This window comes from Harmonia axyridis, chromosome 5 (genome assembly GCF_914767665.1).
Source record: "Harmonia axyridis chromosome 5, icHarAxyr1.1, whole genome shotgun sequence".
NCBI classification, from domain to species: domain Eukaryota; kingdom Metazoa; phylum Arthropoda; class Insecta; order Coleoptera; family Coccinellidae; genus Harmonia; species Harmonia axyridis.
In genome coordinates, this window is record NC_059505.1 from 18,198,100 (window position 1) to 18,220,430 (window position 22,331).

The 22,331-nt window shown below is 31.8% G+C and overlaps 2 protein-coding genes across 5 annotated transcripts in view; one reads left to right on the plus strand and one right to left on the minus strand.

Annotated features, from left to right (window-relative positions):
- The window catches only part of LOC123679931 (formin-2-like), a 90,473-nt gene extending 86,709 nt beyond the window's left edge, over window positions 1-3,764 (minus strand). The window contains exon 1 of one of the 4 annotated variants that reach the window (XM_045617502.1): window positions 2,675-3,762. In XM_045617502.1, the coding sequence (XP_045473458.1) occupies window positions 2,675-3,407 (733 nt within the window). In that variant the 5' untranslated portion in view covers window positions 3,408-3,762. Of the gene's footprint in view, window positions 1-2,674 lie in introns of all 4 variants that reach the window. The other 3 variants (XM_045617499.1, XM_045617500.1, XM_045617504.1) reach the window with 3 other exon arrangements.
- A 525-nt stretch (window positions 3,765-4,289) lies between these two features.
- On the plus strand, window positions 4,290-8,276 carry LOC123679939. Its single transcript, XM_045617521.1, has 2 exons — window positions 4,290-4,455; window positions 4,908-8,276. The coding sequence occupies exon 2, from the start codon at window positions 4,949-4,951 to the stop codon at window positions 5,768-5,770; it is 822 nt and encodes a 273-aa protein (XP_045473477.1). The 5' UTR covers window positions 4,290-4,455; window positions 4,908-4,948; the 3' UTR covers window positions 5,771-8,276.
- The last annotated feature ends 14,055 nt before the right edge of the window (window positions 8,277-22,331 follow it).

Here is a 22,331-nt window from a genome sequence, read left to right on the forward strand (position 1 = left end):
ATGGCTACGTCAACAAACAAAACTGTCGCATTTGGAGTGAAGCTAATCCTCAAGTGTATGTCGAAACACCGTTAAATCTAGAAAAACTGACTGTTTGGTGCGCTTTATGGGCTGGTGGAATCATTAGTCTGTACTTCTTCAAAAACGATGATGGAGAGAACGTTACTGTCAATGGTGATCGGTAGAGAACCATGATTATTAACTCTTTCAATCCTGAATTGAACAACCATGATGTCCAGGAGCTGTGGTTCCAACAAGACGGCGCAACATGTCACACAGCTCGTGCCACAATCGATTTATTGGAAGATACGTTTGGTGACCTCCTAATTTCACGTTTTGGACCAATTGGCCTCCAAGATCTTGTGATTTAACACCGCTAGACTACTTTCTGTGGGGCTATGTGAAGTCATTGGTCTATGCGGATAAGCCACAAACTCTTGGCCATTTGGAAGACAACATTCGCCGTGTTATTGCCGATATACGGCCACAAATGTTGGAAAAGTCATCGAAAATTGGACGTCCAGATTCGACTACATCCGAGCCAGCCTTGTCGGTCATATGCCATAAATCATATTTAAAATGTAATGCCACAAGATTATCTTACGGATAAATAAAATTCATATCAATCGAATAATCCATCGTTGTTTTATTGCAATTTAAAGTTCTATAGCTCTAAAAAAAACACCCTTAATTTTTTTGGGTTCTGAATCCGAATCTGAGGTTTAGCACCAAAATTCTTCGACAGAACAAAAAAAAAATACAAAAAAAATTTAATCTTCTGACGTTTCCTTCCATAAAGTTTTTTGCCCGAAAAACCTGGCTCAAACGATAGTTCAAAATTGGCGTATTATATCTATCTCTGCTAAAACTCAGTTGATGGGATAGTTTTAATTTCTTCGATTCATTATCTCTGTTTCTGGGGTGCAGAATTCGAATCTGAAGTTTGCCACCAAAATTTCATGATGAAACATTGAAAAAAATGCAAAAAACGTGATAACTATAATTTTTTACCGGTTTTTTGCATATAAACTTTCTACTCATAAATTTGAATTTGAGTACTCTGTTGTATAAATACTACGACGGTATTTTTTTCCTAAATATATTTATAGGAATCGATGTAAAGAAATAAACTAAATTTCAAAAAATGATTTTGAAAATGCTTATTTTTTCTCAAAACATACTTGAAAAATAAAACTAGTGAAAATAGACTGAATGGGTTGGCTCTTTTGAAGTTGATATATTTAAAAAGAAAAACATAAGATTTTTTTTATAATATGTAAAACCCCCCCCGAAACTGAAACCTGGCTACGCCCGTGTTCCAAACATGTTTGGTACTTGTGATATAGCAGACAGAATATGAAAGGAATTATTTCTTATCAATTTAAAAAAAACATAGTCGTCTAGTTTTTTGTGAAATGTCATTATTTGTTTAGTAATTTATTGGTGTTCAATGACAGTTTAGTACTACAATATTTTTGGTATTCGTGAATGTTTTAATTATTGCTTAGATTTAATTTATTATTTTTGTCCACCCTGTACCAATTGTGATACATTTTTGGAATCAGCTCAGTTAGAATAATCGGAAAATTGAGACAAAATGTTCCATTTCAAACAAAAGACGGTGACGTCATTACTCGAAAGTAATTCACCTTGTATATTAGATTATTATTTCAAAATACGGTAAATTAAAATCAAAAATCGACGTGTTTCAGGATTATTTCTTAAAATGGTCTGTTTAGCTAAAAATGAATTTGTGCCATACATTACGGACACAGTGGATTATTTTTTACTTTTTCTCAGGCAATACCTTCCCATTCATTTAACAAAATGAAATTAATAACATCTCACATGCTTATTGAATCTGAATTGAAATTTGAAAAAATTTTTCGTAGAAAATATCTTATTATGTACGATCCTATTTACACAATTTTTTCTACAAAAATCATAAAAATATTTTCAATTCGATTCTTCAAATTTATTATAATTTAATTCGGAGTAAAATCCAATATCTCCCAATGTTTTCGAGAAATATTAGGGATGATGTTTGTCACGAAAACTTCCCCAGACGTTTTTTACTAGAATTCGATTTTGAATGCGAACTTCAGCAGAGAGAATATATTCACAATGTAAAAAGATTTCAAAATGGCCTAATGTAGTTTGGTTAGGGTTAATAGTGTGTATTGATTCAATGATTCTTGTGAACGTTACTTTTTATTGAAAATCTTTTTCGTTGTGTAGGTATATTGAAATTTCATATACATAAATATCAATATTTTGAAAAATAATATAAACATATGTATACCATCAACTGAATAGGATTGTTTACATTAACTCTCCTTATCAGAAATTCATATTTATAGTCTTGTGGAATATGAATGAAACATTTTTTATTATTTTTCTTACTATAACAAGAAACAACACTTATTTTTCTTGGTTTAAATAGGAACACTTAGAAACCGAAAAATCGAGTGCAATAGTTATCCAATTAAAAAAACTATACTTCAATTTTAAAACATATAAAATATCTACTTTTAATTATTAGAATTATAATTAAGTAATCCCCTTTAGGAGTTGATTAGAAATATAATAACTATCAAGCAGCAACTTGCAGCAATAGAAATAATACTCGGATAATCATTTATTAGGTAATCATAATTCTAAAACATAAACATACCTGTAGTGTTGAGGTTAGCTTCTGACATCCTTTTGATTATATGTCCAACATTAATCTCTTCTTTAGCTTCCCCCATTTGCCCGTATTCACACACATCGCATTCCAATTTTTTTATCACGTGCACTTCACCTGTTTCGAAACATTCTCGAGGATCACTGTCCAAACTGATTTGACTTGTTTTCGATACACCGAGTTTGTGGAGTTTCTTACTTTTTTCTTCTTCGTGCTTCATTCGATACTCGTTTAACTTAAAACTGTTCAAGGTAAGATTGTGCAAAAAATTATCGGGCGTATCGTTACGCCGTATCAAATCGGCGGTGGAAGTTCCATAGTGATCTTGGGGAGACTGCGGTGCATCCATGAAGTTGGATTCAGAAGATATCACACTTGAGGGAGAAGCTATTTTTGATAAAGTTTCTTCATTTGTTTCATCTGCTGAGTACCAGGAATCTGTGGTCTTCGTTGGTTCAATACGTAAGGTGTCTTGCATCTCGACCTCCAATTCTGCCTGTTGTTCAATCTTTTCTTGGAGATGTGATGAAGACATGTCTTCTGAATATTCATCTATTGACACTTTTTTATCAATTTCTTCTTCGTCAATTTCTTGAGGAACAATACCTGTGAATTGTGGTTCTCCTTGTTTTTTCTTTCCTCGAATTTTCATTATGCCTTTAACTTTTCCTGTTTTTCCTGATTTTCCAGGTTTCACTTCGTTTCCTTGTGTATTACCCATAGTTGTTACTTTTTGTTTCAGGAAATTTTATGGCAGTAAATTATATAGTTGCTTATTTGTCCCAGAAAAGATGACAACTAGCTTTATTGCTTATAGCCTTTACATTTCGACGTAACGAATACTAACATGACTTTTATATGATTGTTCTATTACTTACATTTGTTATATTCGTCAATTAGGACTGAATTATTTTGAGTGGCTTTTGAGCTTTTACGAACAGAATATCACATTTTATTAGTGTTGAACATCATTCCATGCCTTGCATGAAAGGACTGACAAGCGAGTGCGCTTGTCGTTCACCCCGATCGATTCTTTGAGGCCGTAACGACCTCTTATCATTCTTTATCGTATTTTCAACTATTGAGTAGACAGACATTGTATTCGAAACTGTCAAATAAAAGAAATTAAATTTATCTCTATATAATTATCCTGTTCTATATTCTTAAATGAAATTATGTACAGGGTGTTCTAAAATTAATGATCACTAATTCACCACCGTACTCTTCGTTCAAACAATTTTTCTCAAAAAATGTTTCTCAATGGAGCAACATTTTTCCAAAGATGCGACCCTTGAAATATATTCTATTCATTTTCTTCGGAAATAAAGCAATAAAATCATGAAACTTGATATAACTCCTGTTAGTCCTGTTACTTATAGGAGCTCTAACTATGTACCACTATAAACATACGATGAATAGGTCAATCATATGCGTCCCAAAATTGAGGATTCAAGGGTAAATTTTACATCAACATTTTTGTCATTATTTTACAATTTCGAGGTATAACTGATGGTAAATACTCATCTCATTAATTTTTACAAGATTGTTTATCGTCAATTTGGTATTTATATCCCCTATGTAAATAATTATTGTGCCGACGACAGTCCTGCGAGCTCTTTGATGTTGGTTGGTTGATTCAATTTTTGCACGATCAAATTATTGAGCGTTGTGAATTATACTAAGTACCTTTTCCTCCGGGGGTTGCTATATATCCTTTTATTATTATATTATTGGGTATGCCACTCAATTGCTGATATATTTGTAATTTGGTGAGTTCAGTTTTCTTAAATTTTGTAAATTGTTGATCTCCAAAATTTAGAATAAGTGTAAGGATTTTTGATACATTTCCAATTATTTGTTGCGTACAGACATGTATATGATAAAAAGACAGTGCCAAAACTGAAATTAGATTTGAAATTCTACGTCGTGGTAGGTACGAGGGTAGGTGCCTAAAAATCTTCGCAACCTGACCGCTTCCTTGAATATAGCTTCTGTGACTCATCAGATATCAGGTTGCTTATCTGTGTACAAAAATTTGAACAAGCGCACAAAAGCTCCTGACTCTAAGTCAGGAGCTTTTGCTTTTCCCCTATTTTGGCACAATATGTGCTGGATGATCTATTGACTTCAGTGCTGCCCGGTTTGCCATTTGTTATGCCTTTTTTAAAGAAGTATGTCGATGATCTGATATGTATGATTCCAGAGAGATCTCTTGTTACAGTTCTGGAACATTTGAACAGTTACAACACCCACTTACAATTCATGGCAGAAGAAGAGGTTGACAACTCCATACCTTTTTTAGACATCAAAGTGATAAGAATGGGAGAAGTTTTGAGGACTGATTGGTATAACAAGCCCAGTAGCTCTGGGAGATATCTGCATTATAGATCTTGCCATCCTCAAAATATGAAACTTAATCTGGTTACACAGATGAAAACTAGAGTCTTAAGATTGACGCATCCAACTTTTCATAGTCAATGTATTTTCAAACTACAAAGGCTATTTATAATGAATGGATACCCAATTAAATTACTGAATAAGTTGCTGTGCAATACATCGTCTTCACCCCCAGTCGAAGTCACCTTACCATCAAACACCGATGCGCTGAGAGACCGAACTGACATCGTTTACGCCACTATACCCTACATACCGGTACTCTCGAATAAGATTTCCATGATTTTTAAGGACTACAAACATATCAAGATTGTTAAAACTATGAAACATTCATTGTTTAAGTTAGTATTCAGCCGTTTGAAAGACAAAGAAAAGGAAGAATATGAATCTGGAGTCGTGTATAGTATACCTTGTAGCAGTTGTGAGAGAACATACATAGGACAGACTTCCAGATGGATCAAAGACAGAATAACATCTCATAAGAGTGATGCAAGAAGAAATTTAAGAACTTGTGCCTTAGCTATACATGCGAACAATAATGACCATGTAATAGATTATTCTAACACGAAATTACTCTTTAAGGAACCCCATTACCATAAAAGATTATTCTTGGAGATGTTATCGATAGCAGTGACTGACAATACTATAAATACAAAGCAAGATACTAACAATCTTAATAATATAATATAACATCTATTCCTACTTGATTGAATTGTCGAAGAATTTCGCATCCACCATTTCTTAGTTTCAACACCTGCTAATAATAATTTAGAAACACAAAAATTCATTTGACTTCTGGAAAGTTATAACGCCAGTCTAACTATTTTTGATGCTGATAGATCTCCAGAGATAATGAATATCAAACACCGACTAGACTATCTATATACAGTGTCTCTGTTTCGCCAAGAATATTCAAGTCTATATAGAGAAACCAAGAAATTGTATGACAAAAGCCTCAAAATTAATAAGACTAATTTTATCAGAGATCAAATAATAAATTCAAGAAATAAAAATAAAACAGTTTGGAATCTAATCAACCAAATAACTGGCCACAAAACTAAAAGTAATGGACTTATAACATCTGACAATCCTCAACATCTTTCTGAATCATTCAACAAATATTTCATAGATATATCTAAGACGTTGAAAACACAGACTTCCACTAATTTCACTTCTGTTTCAGAAATTCGTCCGATTAGTGAAAACTAACGATCCTTTTATCTGTTCCAAATTTCTGCAGAAGAGGTTATCAAAACTGTCAGTAAAATGGAAAATAAAAGCTCCTTTGGCTATGACGGAATACCGATGACTGTCATAAAAAAATCCATCAGGATCATCGCGGAGCCCTTAGCTCATATAATTTACATGGCGTTTAAAGAAGGTGTTTCCACAATCTCTGAAAATAGCAGTGGTGAAACCTTTTTACAAGAAAGGAAACAGTGAAGACCTTGAAAATTATCGTCCGATAAGTTTGTTGACTTCTTTCTCCAAAGTGTTTGAAATAATACTAGTAGATAGACTCTTGAATTTTTTTCATAAGTCTCACATATTTTCGAAATATCAGCATGGATTTTTGAGGACCAAGAGTACAGAAACTGCGATCTTTGAACTAACGCGCTCAATTCTTCAAGCCGTGGAGAGAGGTGGTGTCCCGGTGGGGCTGTTCATCGACTTTTCTAGAGCTTTCGACTGCGTGGTACATAATAATTTGCTTCGTAAGCTACATCAATATGGAATAAGAGACAAACAGTTAAATCTAATGAGGAGTTACTTAGAAAACCGGCGTCAAAGAGTGTCCATTGAGGTAAACGGAATTATCTACTAGTCATCTGATGAGTTGTTGGAGTTCCCCAAGGAAGTATCATGGGGCCTCTCCTCTTTCTGATTTATATCAATGACTTGCCGGAGAACAAGAAAAAGTTCAACGGGATGTTCCTTCCATCGCACCAATCGTCGAAGAGTGCTACATGTACGCAGACGATACGAACCTACTGATCACCGCACCTAATATTGCTGAGAGTTACGAGGTGGCCCGAAGATCTTTTTCCACAGTCTCAAATTGGTGTCTACAAAACCAACTCTACATCAATTCTGCTAAGACGCAGTGTGTGATTTTTGGTACATCGCATTCAAAAATCATAAAACCAGAAGTTATTGATCTTATGGGAAAGTCCATAAACGTATCTACCAGTACCAATTTTCTGGGAATAATATTAGACCATCAGTTGTGTTGGTCAGAACACATAATTTCTCTACGGAGTAAATTAAACTGTGTTCTCTACACACTACGACTTTTGAAACAACAAGCAGACTATAATTTCCTCAAAACAGTGTATTTTTCCAATTTTCAGTCTGTATTGTCTTATGGAATTATCATGTGGGGCAATAGCTCTGACATAATAAAAATTTTTGTTATTCAGAAGAGAGCCTTGAGAACCATGCTCGGTTTATCCGCCAAAACATCTTGTCGAGGACATTTCAAAAGCCAAGGAATCCTAACAACCACGGGACATTATATCTTCAAATGTATCCTCTTCCTGAAGAAATATGATCACTACTTCGAGGGCTATAGAAATCTGAATAATACAAGACGAATTTTTTCTTTCCATTTTCCCATGTGCTCTCTTGTATTAACTCAAAAAAATGTTGAATATATGTGCCTCAAATTCTTCAATAAGCTACCAAAAAAATTTCAAACCTTATCTGATTTCAGAGAGTTTAAGAATGCAACTCGAAAGCTACTACTCAACCTTGGTCCTTGAACCGTACTCTATAAGTGAGTACCTGGATACCGACCTCCATATTTGAGACATACTTCTGTTATTTTTTTTTGTTTCATCCTTAAGGTCTTTTTGTACTTCGACTTGTTTTCTATTCGGAATGTACTCTGATTATGAAAATAAAATATTATTATTATTATTATTATTATAATAAACAAAATCAAGAAAGTGAATATAATTCTGTGGAACCGGACGTCATTTGTGTCTATCTTTGACGGGTGGTGTCATGGTTTATTTACCTTAAATGAATTGATGTCTGACAGAATATATGAGTTTTATCTATTGATTATGAGTTATTTGTTAAATCTTTATTCCTGTGAGAGAGTAGTTGGGTTGGACTATTTTGTTTTTCAATATTTTGAAATAAGATTAACAGAAAGGAATAAAACCACAATATATGTACGTTAGTTTTGTGAACTTGCTAATTGTTATGTTTATATTTAATATATATATAACAGATCCTTGAGAAAGGTAAGAAGTCTTACCGAAAGCTTGGATGATATAAGAGTGTATCACTGAATTTCCTAGATCGAAACATCCTAACATTTTTGTCTAGTATATATATATATATATATATATATATATATATATATATATATATATATATATATATATATATATGTATATATATATATACCCTTTTTTCATTTACCATTTTTTCCGATTCGGCCCGGTTAAAAAGATACAGGCTGTTGAAAATCGATAAAAATATGTCATTTTCCGTTATATCTCGGAAATGGTTGTATAGAAAAAAATGAATTTCGGGATATAGTTTTTCATGTATGTGATGAATCTTCTCCGTACACAAAATTTTATCCACATCTCCCCGTTTCTTCATTATGAACACTTCATCCTATAAAAATACCAGAAATTCAAAGAACCGAACTCTTAAAAGTAACTAGGACGTTCATTGAAGGATATTTAGCTAATTTGAAAAATAAAAGTATTCTTCATATTTTCTCGTATATTGAGCCGTTTTCGAGTAATATGTGTTTAAAAAAAAAAAAAAATCTGTGAAATTCAAAAAATTGGGTACTTTGGCTAATTGCAACTCTGATAGAAAAGACTCACAGAAATGAATATTTGCTACGTTGTCAGGTCAAAAATCATGGATTGAAACACTGAATTTGCATTGACAAGTGAGGAAACCAGCCGACTTAGTTTGAAAATAAAGTGATTTGAATAAGCTCACCCATTGAGAATAGTTATTTATAATACAAGTGCAGAAGGCATTGATATTCTTCCACGAGTTCAAAATTCAAAAACGAGCCACGAAGTGGCGAGTTTTGGAATGAACGAGTGGTAGAATGAGCCTTCTGTACGAGTATTATACATTATTTTCTCTAATTCATTGCATTTTCATTGAAATTGATGAAATATTTCCATTAATATAATTTAGTGATTTTTGCATTGAAAAATGTTGGTTGGCAGAACTGATTTCTTTAAGGCAAATTGATGAATTGACAGATAAAGCCGTGGCGGAAAGTTCGGAGTACCAACATAGAATAATGAAATATAACCATGAAAACTGTGCGTTTCTGATATATTCTCGCACGATTTTGTTCTACAAGATGTGGAAGAATGAACGGAATAACCACAGAATTAGAGAAAATTCAATTCCATGATCACGCAATCTTCGAACAATCCTTACGAAAGTTCTCTCATTTGGCTGTCTCCTATTTGGAAACAGCCTTTCATAAGCTTCTTTAGCTCTTCTCGCTATTTTTCCATTTGTGAAATAGCATTCCAACATATCTACCATCTCCTGGTTAGAATACATTCTGCTAATTTCCACTTAACACACTTCACAAACAAACACTTTACACTAAACAGACACCTTACACTAAACAAACTAAACACACTTAACACTTAACAAATTAAACGCACTTAGGTATCACTTAACAAACTAAACACACTTAATACTTATCATTTACATTAAACAGAGCAACAGAAATCATGATACCATAAATTCGAATTTCAATTGTTTTCGGATCATTCTATGCGCATGACCGATCAACATAGAAGAATCTCGAATAATTTTTTAAACAAACCATCAAATTTATGAATTAATAAATTTATTTTATTATGAATTTCATTAAATGTAATAATTAGTATCATCCGAAATGTTAAATCGAATTTTGTATAATAAAATAAGTCATAATATGCTAGATTACCGTATGTTATGAACGATTTGAACTATTGCGCATGGCCTCAGAGATTATTACTCTATGCGCATGGCCAAACTGAAAATTTGAGAAATCTCGAAGAAGTGTGGTTATGTTTGGCAAACAAATGAATAATTCGATATTTGATTCGAAAATATTTTATGTTTCAATAAGAAACAACATAGTTCGGCGTAAGTGAGTTACTAAGTTATATAATATAAATAATATATTGAATAATTATTGTATTTTTTCAGATCTCCTAATAATTCATCGAATCATTCAGAAAAACACCATAATGAATTTAATTGGACGACGATTTTCCTTCGTGATTTATTTCGTGAAGATGATTGCCCACTAGATACAGAGAAGTTTCAGATGACCTGTATTTAAAGAGAATCTTGAACCCCTTCAAATTAAATCCAACCGGAAACAGTTTGCTGTGAGGTGCTCATGATTTCATAAGGATAATTTTTCCATATAATGAATGGAAAAGTAAATTGATTAATTGAAATAACCAAAAATCTACAATACAATGATTCTGTTGATAAATTCAACTACTTGAATAAGTGAAGCACTAGTTCTGTAATGAATACTTATTCAAACTTCATACTCATTGATGTACTGAAAAATAATTTAAAAGTCACTGATTTCACCATTAACCCAGATCCTATCCTATTATCTAGTACATGTACTGATCCAATCCATATGTTTCAGAACAAATAGCTATTGATATTTTAAGGCATACACATAGTTTGTAGTTACTGTCCTTGGTTTATAGATATTATAATAATATAATGAATACATCTGAGATCAGGAATCATTGAGAATAAACTCGAATAATGGCAGGCCTAATTTAATAATTATTGGCTAAATATTGAATGTTTTTTATTTCGCACAATACATCTGCTAAATGAATCTACGTAAGAAGTTTAAGAGTAAAAAATGTTAAACCTGGTTATTTATAAATTAAATGAAAATAAAGACAATTTATTATTATGGTAGTTTGTACTTCAATTCTTGTTTTTTGATATGCATTTTTTTGTTTCAGTAATGAAAAATGTTTATTTCAAATTGCTTTGAATGTTGTATACCTACTGTGGGGCACTGGATTTATAGTAAAAGAGTGGATTTGGCAATAATACATGATTTCAAGTCACTGTTAATCTTTCGATAAGTTTATCAAAAGCTTCAGTTTATTGAGTACTTTTGAAAAAAAGGTATACCTAACAAGAATTCAAAATTTATTTTACATGTAGTTGATATGTGAAAACAAAAAAAAAAGATTACATAATTGTTGGGAAGTTTCATAATATTTTCAGTTTATCTGTTCGATAACAAACAAGTAAATTTACTTGTACGTTGTACTTCCTTTTTTCTAGCCGAATACCATTTTACCATCTTCAGGAAAATAAAATTTTCGAAGATGTTGATTATACCATTGATAATATTAAGGAAAGACTAATTGCTTCTTTATTATCGAAAGTACTCAAGAGCATTTTTTGGAGTTACCTATTGGGTATCAAATTTTCAGACAGAATATTGGCATTAGTGAACACTAAGAAGAAAAGGATTTCAAATATTCTCATGATAACAAATTACTGAGCTTTGGCACAGCCCTATAATATGAAGATATTTCATTAAAGTTAATATTCTATTTTGAATAATTCTGATCGAAACTCATTTTCAAGTGAATTTTCACAAACTAGGCTCCTTATAAAATAACACCAATCAAGATATGAAATCCCATTAAAAACTGCTGCTGCCAAACATTACTATAATCTTCTTCCAGTCTTCTGAGCTTTCATCGATACATAACAATACATCCTAAAATTTCATTTTTACGTGATTGAATACTTCTATCCATTTGCTATTCGATAATTTCATCCTAGAACATTTGATTGACATACTTTTAAGAGGGCCAAAATTGTTTTAACGTGAAAATAAATAAAAAACTTCAGTGAGTTGAAAGAAGCAGAATATTCAATAGTGGATATTCATATGGTCGGCTAAGAGTGTAAATCTGCTAAGTCCATTTTGAACAATTTCACAGGAGACCAAAAAAACCGTACAGTACAGTGTTATAATAATAATAATAAGAGAGTTTATTCATGAAAATACATTCAATAAACTCTATTGAATGTATTTTCATGAATAAACTCTCTTATTATTATTATCATAACACTGTACTGTACGGTTTTTTTGGTCTCCTGTGAAATTGTTCAAAATGGACTTAGCAGATTTACACTCTTAGCCGACGATATTGAATACCACCATTTCATTTTTAATACAAATCAAGATCAATAATTAATCAATAATGGAATATTGAAGATTCATGGAACTTATAAGCTTCTAGGATGAAAAAGGAAAAAAATTCATTTCCTTCTGGAAATTATTTATTCCTTCTCATACTACTGTTATTTTTAACAAGATAAAATCGGAATTTTTCCATCACAAAATTACCTCTGTGTGATACAGAGGTGATTCCATCTTCCACATAAATCCATTCATGAAACTGCCTTTTCATTTTCGAGCTAAGTTATTGTGTAGGTACTTAGATAAAGTATTCTGGGTTCATTCAATCCAAAATGCAAGCGTTCTTACACTTCTTGCTACCCTAAAAATTTAAAACTTTTCTCACTGATTCCATGATAATAAGAATTCAAATTGAACACTGGTTTGAATACCACTTTTTTGCTGACCTCTAGATAACAAAATATACTCAATTAGCCCAAATTTCTAGTAATGTACAAAACTTCAACCGTTTGTTGGGTTTCTTGAATTTTATTGACAAAACATAACATAACCTTTAAACATAACATTACAGATGCGAGATGATTAGTATTCATATGTACATAGATTTAGCTTATTATTCTGTAGGTTTTTTGTCATTATAGTGTTTTGTGACTGTAAACTTGGCAACGTGGAAAGTCCACAGATGATTATCATTTATGTTTATTTACCTTTATGAAAATTAAAGGTTATATGAATTGTTAACTCTTATACGAAAAGAGGTGAAAAAGCGAAAATAAATGATTGGATATGAACATCAGATTTAATATGGGTGGTTGCAAGCTGAATTTTTTATTATTATCGAATATAAAATAGAAATCAAGAGAAAAATAATCAACATATTTATCTGCCACGAAATTGCTATAACTCATTTATTATATTGAAAATAATACTTCGGTCACCAAAGGGAATGGAAAAAGTGAGTTTATGCTTGTTTTGCTAATATAGCCCCATTTCCAAAGTTCAAATGGTATAAATTTATGCTTGGAAAAACTTCAGTGGGCTGATTTCCAGGTTCGGCATAGCTCATTATGAAAACTTAAAATGGCCATATCTTTTCAACCGAGCCGAATCGGAAAAAATGGTAAATGAAAAAAGTGTTTTTTTTGACCTCAAGAATCTACGGTTAAAATATATGTACAAGTCAAAGACTCACCCTGTATATATATACAGGGTGAGTCTTTGATATACCTCTTGAACCTTGGAAATAAGCTACTAAATTAGAAAAACCATCATAAACTCACGTTTAACATTCCATTTGTTGAACAAAGTAGTGTTTATAATCAAATAAATGAGTTATTCCAATTTCGTTGACGCTAAAGATTAAATATTCTTCTCTTGATTTCTATTTCATTTTCGATAATTATTACGAATTGAGCTCGCTTCCACCCATATTAGCTCGGATACTCATATCCATTCATTCATTATATTTCATTTATATGATATCGTTGTTTATTTTTCGTGCAAGAATTAACCTTAAAATCTCAAATAAATAATATTCATCTATGAAAGATCTAACACAGACTATAGTAATCTGTGGTTTTAAGTTTGAATTTCAAATTTCGAGTGATGCCAAATATAAACACAGCAGTTCGGTTCGAATAATCTATGTTCTAACCTAAAATTTTCATTAACAGTTTACACTGTTATTGTTATAAGATATTTGTTATGAAATGAAGCATTTGATTTGTTCCATCTATCTCATAAAAATATTGAAATGCATCAATATTTTTGAAACCATCAGTATGAAAATATGGAAATATGGAAAATATTCTGGCTCTGTAATCAATGGAAAATGTTAGACTCCACTTGTAATCAAATTTGTTGTTAATGTGTACCTACATTATAGCCAACTTTACTACTTAATTCATCTTGATTTTGGCATTGAAAATAAATGAGAAGTATTCAATGTAAATATCCACAATAGAATATTTGGTTTCTTTCAACTCACCTAATTTGTTTTCACATTAAAACAATTATGGCCCTCTTGGAAGTATATCAATCATAAGCTCTTAGGATGAATTTATGGAATAGCAAAAGAATAAAAGTATTCAATCTCAATCACATGAAAATTTGTCTAGTATGTACCTAGTCCTAGTGGTATGTTTCGATGTGAGTTTGAATGAGCCGAAGAAGAATACAGTATTGTTCGATAGCAGCAGTCTTTAGTGGGATATTGATTGTTGTCATTATAATGGGACTATTTTGTGAAAACTTTTTTAAACATGGGTTTTATGAATAATCTGGACTTTTCAAAAAGAATGTTGATTTCAGTGAAGTATCTTCTTATTATCAGAGCTGTGCCAAAGCTCAGTGATTTTTAATCAAATCGAGGAGTTGAGGTGAGCTTATTCAAATAACTTCATTTTCAAACTAAGTTGGCTAGTACTTCAATTCTTAAATCTGAGACATGACTTCATAGTAAATATTCATTTCTGTGGTTTTTTTTTCCACAATAGAACAGAGTTGCATTCAGCCAAAGTACCCAATTTTTTGAATTTCACAGATAATTTTTTTTTTTTAAGATCAAGTTATTCGAAAACGGCGCTTTGTACGAGAAAATATGAAGAATACTTTTATTTTTCAAATTAGCCAAATATTCTTCAATGAACGTTCAAATTACTATTAAGAGTTGGTTTCTTCGAATTTCTGGTATTTTTATGGTATGTTATGTTCATAACAAAGAAACAGAAGAATGTGTATGGAATCTGGTGTTCGGAGAAGATGTATCACATCAAAAAAAAGCTATATTTCAAAAATCATTTCCTTCGATACAACCATTTCCGAGATATAGCCGAAAATCACATTTTTTTAACGATTTTCAACAGCCTGTATCTTTTTAACCGGGCCGAATCGGAAAAAATGGTAAAGGAAAAAAGTGTTTCTTTTGACCTCAGGAATCTTGGGTTAAAATATATGTACAAGTCAAAGACTCACCCTGTATATATATATATATATATATATATACAGGGTGAGTCTTTGACTTGTACATATATTTTAACCGTAGATTCTTGAGGTCAAAAGAAACACTTTTTTCATTTACCATTTTTTCCGATTCGGCTCGGTTGAAAAGATATGGCCATTTTAAGTTTTCATAATGAGCTATGCCGAACCTGGAAATCAGCCCACTGAAGTTTTTCCAAGCATAAATTTATACCATTTGAACTTTGGAAATGGGGCTATATTAGCAAAACAAGCATAAACTCACTTTTTCCATTCCCTTTGGTGACCGAAGTATTATTTTCAATATAATAAATGAGTTATAGCAATTTCGTGGCAGATAAATATGTTGATTATTTTTCTCTTGATTTCTATTTTATATTCGATAATAATAAAAAATTCAGCTTGCAACCACCCATATTAAATCTGATGTTCATATCCAATCATTTATTTTCGCTTTTTCACCTCTTTTCGTATAAGAGTTAACAATTCATATAACCTTTAATTTTCATAAAGGTAAATAAACATAAATGATAATCATCTGTGGACTTTCCACGTTGCCAAGTTTACAGTCACAAAACACTATAATGACAAAAAACCTACAGAATAATAAGCTAAATCTATGTACATATGAATACTAATCATCTCGCATCTGTAATGTTATGTTTAAAGGTTATGTTATGTTTTGTCAATAAAATTCAAGAAACCCAACAAACGGTTGAAGTTTTGTACATTACTAGAAATTTGGGCTAATTGAGTATATTTTGTTATCTAGAGGTCAGCAAAAAAGTGGTATTCAAACCAGTGTTCAATTTGAATTCTTATTATTATGGAATCAGTGAGAAAAGTTTTAAATTTTTAGGGTAGCAAGAAGTGTAAGAACGCTTGCATTTTGGATTGAATGAACCCAGAATACTTTATCTAAGTACCTACACAATAACTTAGCTCGAAAATGAAAAGGCAGTTTCATGAATGGATTTATGTGGAAGATGGAATCACCTCTGTATCACACAGAGGTAATTTTGTGATGGAAAAATTCCGATTTTATCTTGTTAAAAATAACAGTAGTATGAGAAGGAATAAATAATTTCCAGAAGGAAATGAATTTTTTTCCTTTTTCATCCTAGAAGCTTATAAGTTCCATGAATCTTCAATATTCCATTATTGATTAATTATTGATCTTGATTTGTATTAAAAATGAAATGGTGGTATTCAATATGAATATCCACTATTGAATATTCTGCTTCTTTCAACTCACTGAAGTTTTTTATTTATTTTCACGTTAAAACAATTTTGGCCCTCTTAAAAGTATGTCAATCAAATGTTCTAGGATGAAATTATCGAATAGCAAATGGATAGAAGTATTCAATCACGTAAAAATGAAATTTTAGGATGTATTGTTATGTATCGATGAAAGCTCAGAAGACTGGAAGAAGATTATAGTAATGTTTGGCAGCAGCAGTTTTTAATGGGATTTCATATCTTGATTGGTGTTATTTTATAAGGAGCCTAGTTTGTGAAAATTCACTTGAAAATGAGTTTCGATCAGAATTATTCAAAATAGAATATTAACTTTAATGAAATATCTTCATATTATAGGGCTGTGCCAAAGCTCAGTAATTTGTTATCATGAGAATATTTGAAATCCTTTTCTTCTTAGTGTTCACTAATGCCAATATTCTGTCTGAAAATTTGATACCCAATAGGTAACTCCAAAAAATGCTCTTGAGTACTTTCGATAATAAAGAAGCAATTAGTCTTTCCTTAATATTATCAATGGTATAATCAACATCTTCGAAAATTTTATTTTCCTGAAGATGGTAAAATGGTATTCGGCTAGAAAAAAGGAAGTACAACGTACAAGTAAATTTACTTGTTTGTTATCGAACAGATAAACTGAAAATATTATGAAACTTCCCAACAATTATGTAATCTTTTTTTTTTGTTTTCACATATCAACTACATGTAAAATAAATTTTGAATTCTTGTTAGGTATACCTTTTTTTCAAAAGTACTCAATAAACTGAAGCTTTTGATAAACTTATCGAAAGATTAACAGTGACTTGAAATCATGTATTATTGCCAAATCCACTCTTTTACTATAAATCCAGTGCCCCACAGTAGGTATACAACATTCAAAGCAATTTGAAATAAACATTTTTCATTACTGAAACAAAAAAATGCATATCAAAAAACAAGAATTGAAGTACAAACTACCATAATAATAAATTGTCTTTATTTTCATTTAATTTATAAATAACCAGGTTTAACATTTTTTACTCTTAAACTTCTTACGTAGATTCATTTAGCAGATGTATTGTGCGAAATAAAAAACATTCAATATCTAGCCAATAATTATTAAATTAGGCCTGCCATTATTCGAGTTTATTCTCAATGATTCCTGATCTCAGATGTATTCATTATATTATTATAATGTCTATAAACCAAGGACAGTAACTACAAACTATGTGTATGCCTTAAAATATCAATAGCTATTGATTCTGAAACATATGGATTGGATCAGTACATGTACTAGATAATAGGATAGGATCTGGGTTAATGGTGAAATCAGTGACTTTTAAATTATTTTTCAGTACATCAATGAGTCTGAAGTTTGAATAAGTATTCATTACAGAACTAGTGCTTCACTTATTCAAGTAGTTGAATTTATCAACAGAATCATTGTATTGTAGATTTTTGGTTATTTCAATTAATCAATTTACTTTTCCATTCATTATATGGAAGAATTATCCTTATGAAATCATGAGCACCTCACAGCAAACTGTTTCCGGTTGGATTTGATTTGAAGGGGTTCAAGATTCTCTTTAAATACAGGTCATCTGAAACTTCTCTGTATCTAGTGGGCAATCATATTCACGAAATAAATCACGAAGGAAAATCGTCGTCCAATTAAATTCATTATGGTGTTTTTCTGAATGATGCGATGAATTATTAGGAGATCTGAAAAAATACAATAATTATTCAATATATTATTTATATTATATAACTTAGTAACTTACTTACGCCGAACTATGTTGTTTCTTATTGAAACATAAAATATTTTCGAATCAAATATCGAATTCTTCCATTTGTTTGCCAAACATAACCACACTTCTTCGAGATTTCTCAAATTTTCAGTTTGGCCATGCGCATAGAGTAATAATCTCTGAGGCCATGCGCAATAGTTCAAATCGTTCATAACATACGGTAATCTAGCATATTATGACTTATTTTATTATACAAAATTCGATTTAACATTTCGGATGATACTAATTATTACATTTAATGAAATTCATAATAAAATAAATTTATTAATTCATAAATTTGATGGTTTGTTTAAAAAATTATTCGAGATTCTTCTATGTTGATCGGTCATGCGCATAGAATGATCCGAAAACAATTGAAATTCGAATTTATGGTATCATGATTTCTGTTGCTCTGTTTAATGTAAATGATAAGTATTAAGTGTATTTAGTTTGTTAAGTGATACCTAAGTGCGTTTAACTTGTTAAGTGTTAAGTATGTTTAGTTTGTTTAGTGTAAGGTGTCTGTTTAGTGTAAAGTGTTTGTTTGTGAAGTGTGTTAAGTGGAAATTAGCAGAATGTATTCTAACCAGGAGATGGTAGATATGTTGGAATGCTATTTCACAAATGGAAAAATAGCGAGAAGAGCTAAAGAAGCTTATGGAAGGCTGTTTCCAAATAGGAGACAGCCAAATGAGAGAACTTTCGTAAGGATTGTTCAAAGATTGCGTGATCATGGAATTGAATTTTCTCAATGGGTGAGCTTATTCAAATCACTTTATTTTCAAACTAAGTCGGCTGGTTCCCTCACTTGTCAATGCAAATTCAGTGTTTCAATCCATGATTTTTGACCTGACAACGTAGCAAATATTCATTTCTGTGAGTCTTTTCTATCAGAGTTGCAATTAGCCAAAGTACCCAATTTTTTGAATTTCACAGATTTTTTTTTTTTTTTTAACACATATTATTCGAAAACGGCTCAATATACGAGAAAATATGAAGAATACTTTTATTTTTCAAATTAGCTAAATATCCTTCAATGAACGTCCTAGTTACTTTTAAGAGTTCGGTTCTTTGAATTTCTGGTATTTTTATAGGATGAAGTATTCATAATGAAGAAACGGGGAGATGTGGATAAAATTTTGTGTACGGAGAAGATTCATCACATACATGAAAAACTATATCCCGAAATTCATTTTTTTCTATACAACCATTTCCGAGATATAACGGAAAATGACATTTTTTTATCGATTTTCAACAGCCTGTATCTTTTTAACCGGGACGAATCGGAAAAAATGGTAAATGAAAAAAGGGTTTCTATTGACCTCAGGAATCTTCGGTTGAAATATATGTACAAGTCAAAGACTCACCCTGTATATCGGGTGTCCCAAGGTGAGTGGCCTATTAGATTATTATGGAAACTATTAATGGTAAAGATTTCAAATTTTGTGGATAGATATTTGGCCATGTAAGGTACATTTTTAAAATAATTTCACATTTCCAGTGTTGCCGGATGTACGACAATTTGGCAACAACTTTGTTATTTTGAATAGGACATCCAGTATTTCTATTTTTTTTATGATACTCCATAAAATATTGAATCTATTCACTCTTACTTGTCCATCCCTATCTTCAACGGTTTTTGAGTTATTAATTATTTTTCGAAATTTTTGATCAAATTGGCGTATTACGAAAATGACTCTAGTTCGTTCAATATTTGAGATTTGAGTCAGTAATTTTGCGAGTCGTTAGATATTGATCTGATCTGTGTCACTGCTCTTGAATTATGGTTGTCAATAATACAGGACGGACCAAAAAAAATCATCATTTGCCAAGTTACAAAATTGTAAAAAAGTCTAATTTTTCAAATTAGACACCTAATATATTTTTCAATTTCTGGAATCAGTACAACACACTCTACAATTTTTCTATTCACGTCCCTATACCTATCTCAACTGGATTCCGAGTTATATGCGTTATATGTGTATATCTTTCTTGAGCCATTATTTATAGAAAAACCTCGGAACAAAACACCTGTTAGGCAATTATTGTTTATTTTGACATTTATGGATTGAACTGATTCATTGATATATCGATCTATGAACCACATATAGAACATAACAATACAAAAGATATTAACACTTATTGAATCAATGTGAAATCTAATAAACGCATATAACTCGGAATCCAGTTGAGATAGGTATAGGGACGTGAATAGAAAAATTGTAGAGTGTGTTGTACTGATTCCAAAAATTGAAAAATATACTAGGTGTCTAATTTGAAAAAATAGACTTTTTCACAATTTTGTAACTTGGCAAATGATGAATTTTTTTGGTCCGTCCTGTATTATTGACAACCATAATTCAAGAGCAGTGACACAGATCAGATCAATATCTAACGACTTGCAAAATTTCTGACTTAAATCTCAAATATTGAACGAACTAGAGTCATTTTCGTAATACGCCAATTTGATCAAAAATTTCGAAAAATAATTAATAAAACAAAAACCGTTGAAGATAGGGATGGAAAAGTAAGAGTGTATAGATTTAATATTTTATGGAGTATCATAAAAAAATAGAAATACCGGATGTCCTATTCAAAATAACAAAGTTGTTGCCAAATTGTCGTACATCCGGCAACACTGGAAATGTGAAATTATTTTAAAAATGTACCTAACATGGCCAAATATCTATCCACAAAATTTGAAATTTTTACCATCAATAGTTTCCATAATAATCTAATAGGTCACTCACCTTGGGACACCCGATATATATATATATATTTTTTTTAATTCACACTTATTACTGGGTTTCGTATATATATATATATATATATATATTTTTTTTTTTTTTTTTTTTTTTTTTTTTTTTTTTTTTTTTTTTTTTTTTTTTTTTTTTTTTTTTTAATATCACCATAAAGGGTAGGTAAACCCTGAACAGCCGGACAGTTTGTGCCAAGGCTGCTCAGAGGGATGTAAGGAACTTCCTCACCAGTCTAGTATTGGCGAGGATTACTTCTTTTTGAGCTGTGCTCACGAGCTCTTTTTCTAAACCTAGTCTTAGGGTGTTGTCAACTAGGTGTTTCTCCACTAGCCCATTGGTGGACATGACTAGTGGCAGTATGGTTGTTGATTTGAGGCCATAGATTGTCTTCATCTCAAATGCCAGGTCCTGATACTTCGTTAGTTTTTCCGTGAAAGCTTTAGCTATGTTGTCATCGGCCGGGATAGCAACGTCCAGGATTTCCATCGTTCTCTCTATTTTATTGTGGAGCAGGATGTCGGGTCGGTTGTGTTTGATTGTCTGGTCCGTTGTGATAAAATTATCCCAGTATAATTTGTAGTGCTCGTTTTCTAATATGTTACTGGGTCGGTATTCAAACGGTCTTACTGTTTTTTTTATTAGTCCGCACTTTTTGGCTATCGCCTGATGGTAAACTCTGGCCATCGCGTCATGTCGCTGCGTATAGTCAGTTGGAGCCAGGATGGAGCAAGATGAGGTGACGTGCTGAATGGATTCAGTCACCTGGGAGCACTTTCGACATTTATCCGTGGGTATGTTGCGTCTAGTAATGTTCTTAATGTATGATCTTGTTGGGACCACTTGGTCCTGAATGGCGATCAATCTTCCTTCAGTTTCAGGAAATAGGTATCCGGATTTAAGGTAAGTAAGTGAGTATTCTTTATTGACGTGATCGTTTTTTAGGGTTCCGGGATACCTTCCATGTAGCGCTTTGCTGTGCCACTCCTGAGTCAATTTTTCGATGGTAAGTTGTTGTGGTTCGATTTGTCCTGCCAGGTTCAGCGGACTCAAGCGGTCATCTTCTCGACATATGGTTCGGTGAAACGGTAAGTTTTTATTCAGAAAATATTCTCTTGTGTCGCGAACTGTTCTGTCATGTATCATTTCCAGGTTCTGCAGCCCTCTCCCCCCTTCATGCCTTGGAACATATAACCTATTGACGGATGCATGCGGATGGTGAATGCCGTGTTTGGTGAGTAGTGCCCTAACTTTCTGATCAATATCTTTTAGTTCCGTGTTGAACCATTTGATGA

Bases quoted from the DNA above. Each gene is read 5' to 3' on its own strand.
- LOC123679939 (XM_045617521.1), top strand. From the start codon at position 4,949: ATGGCAGAAGAAGAGGTTGACAACTCCATACCTTTTTTAGACATCAAA.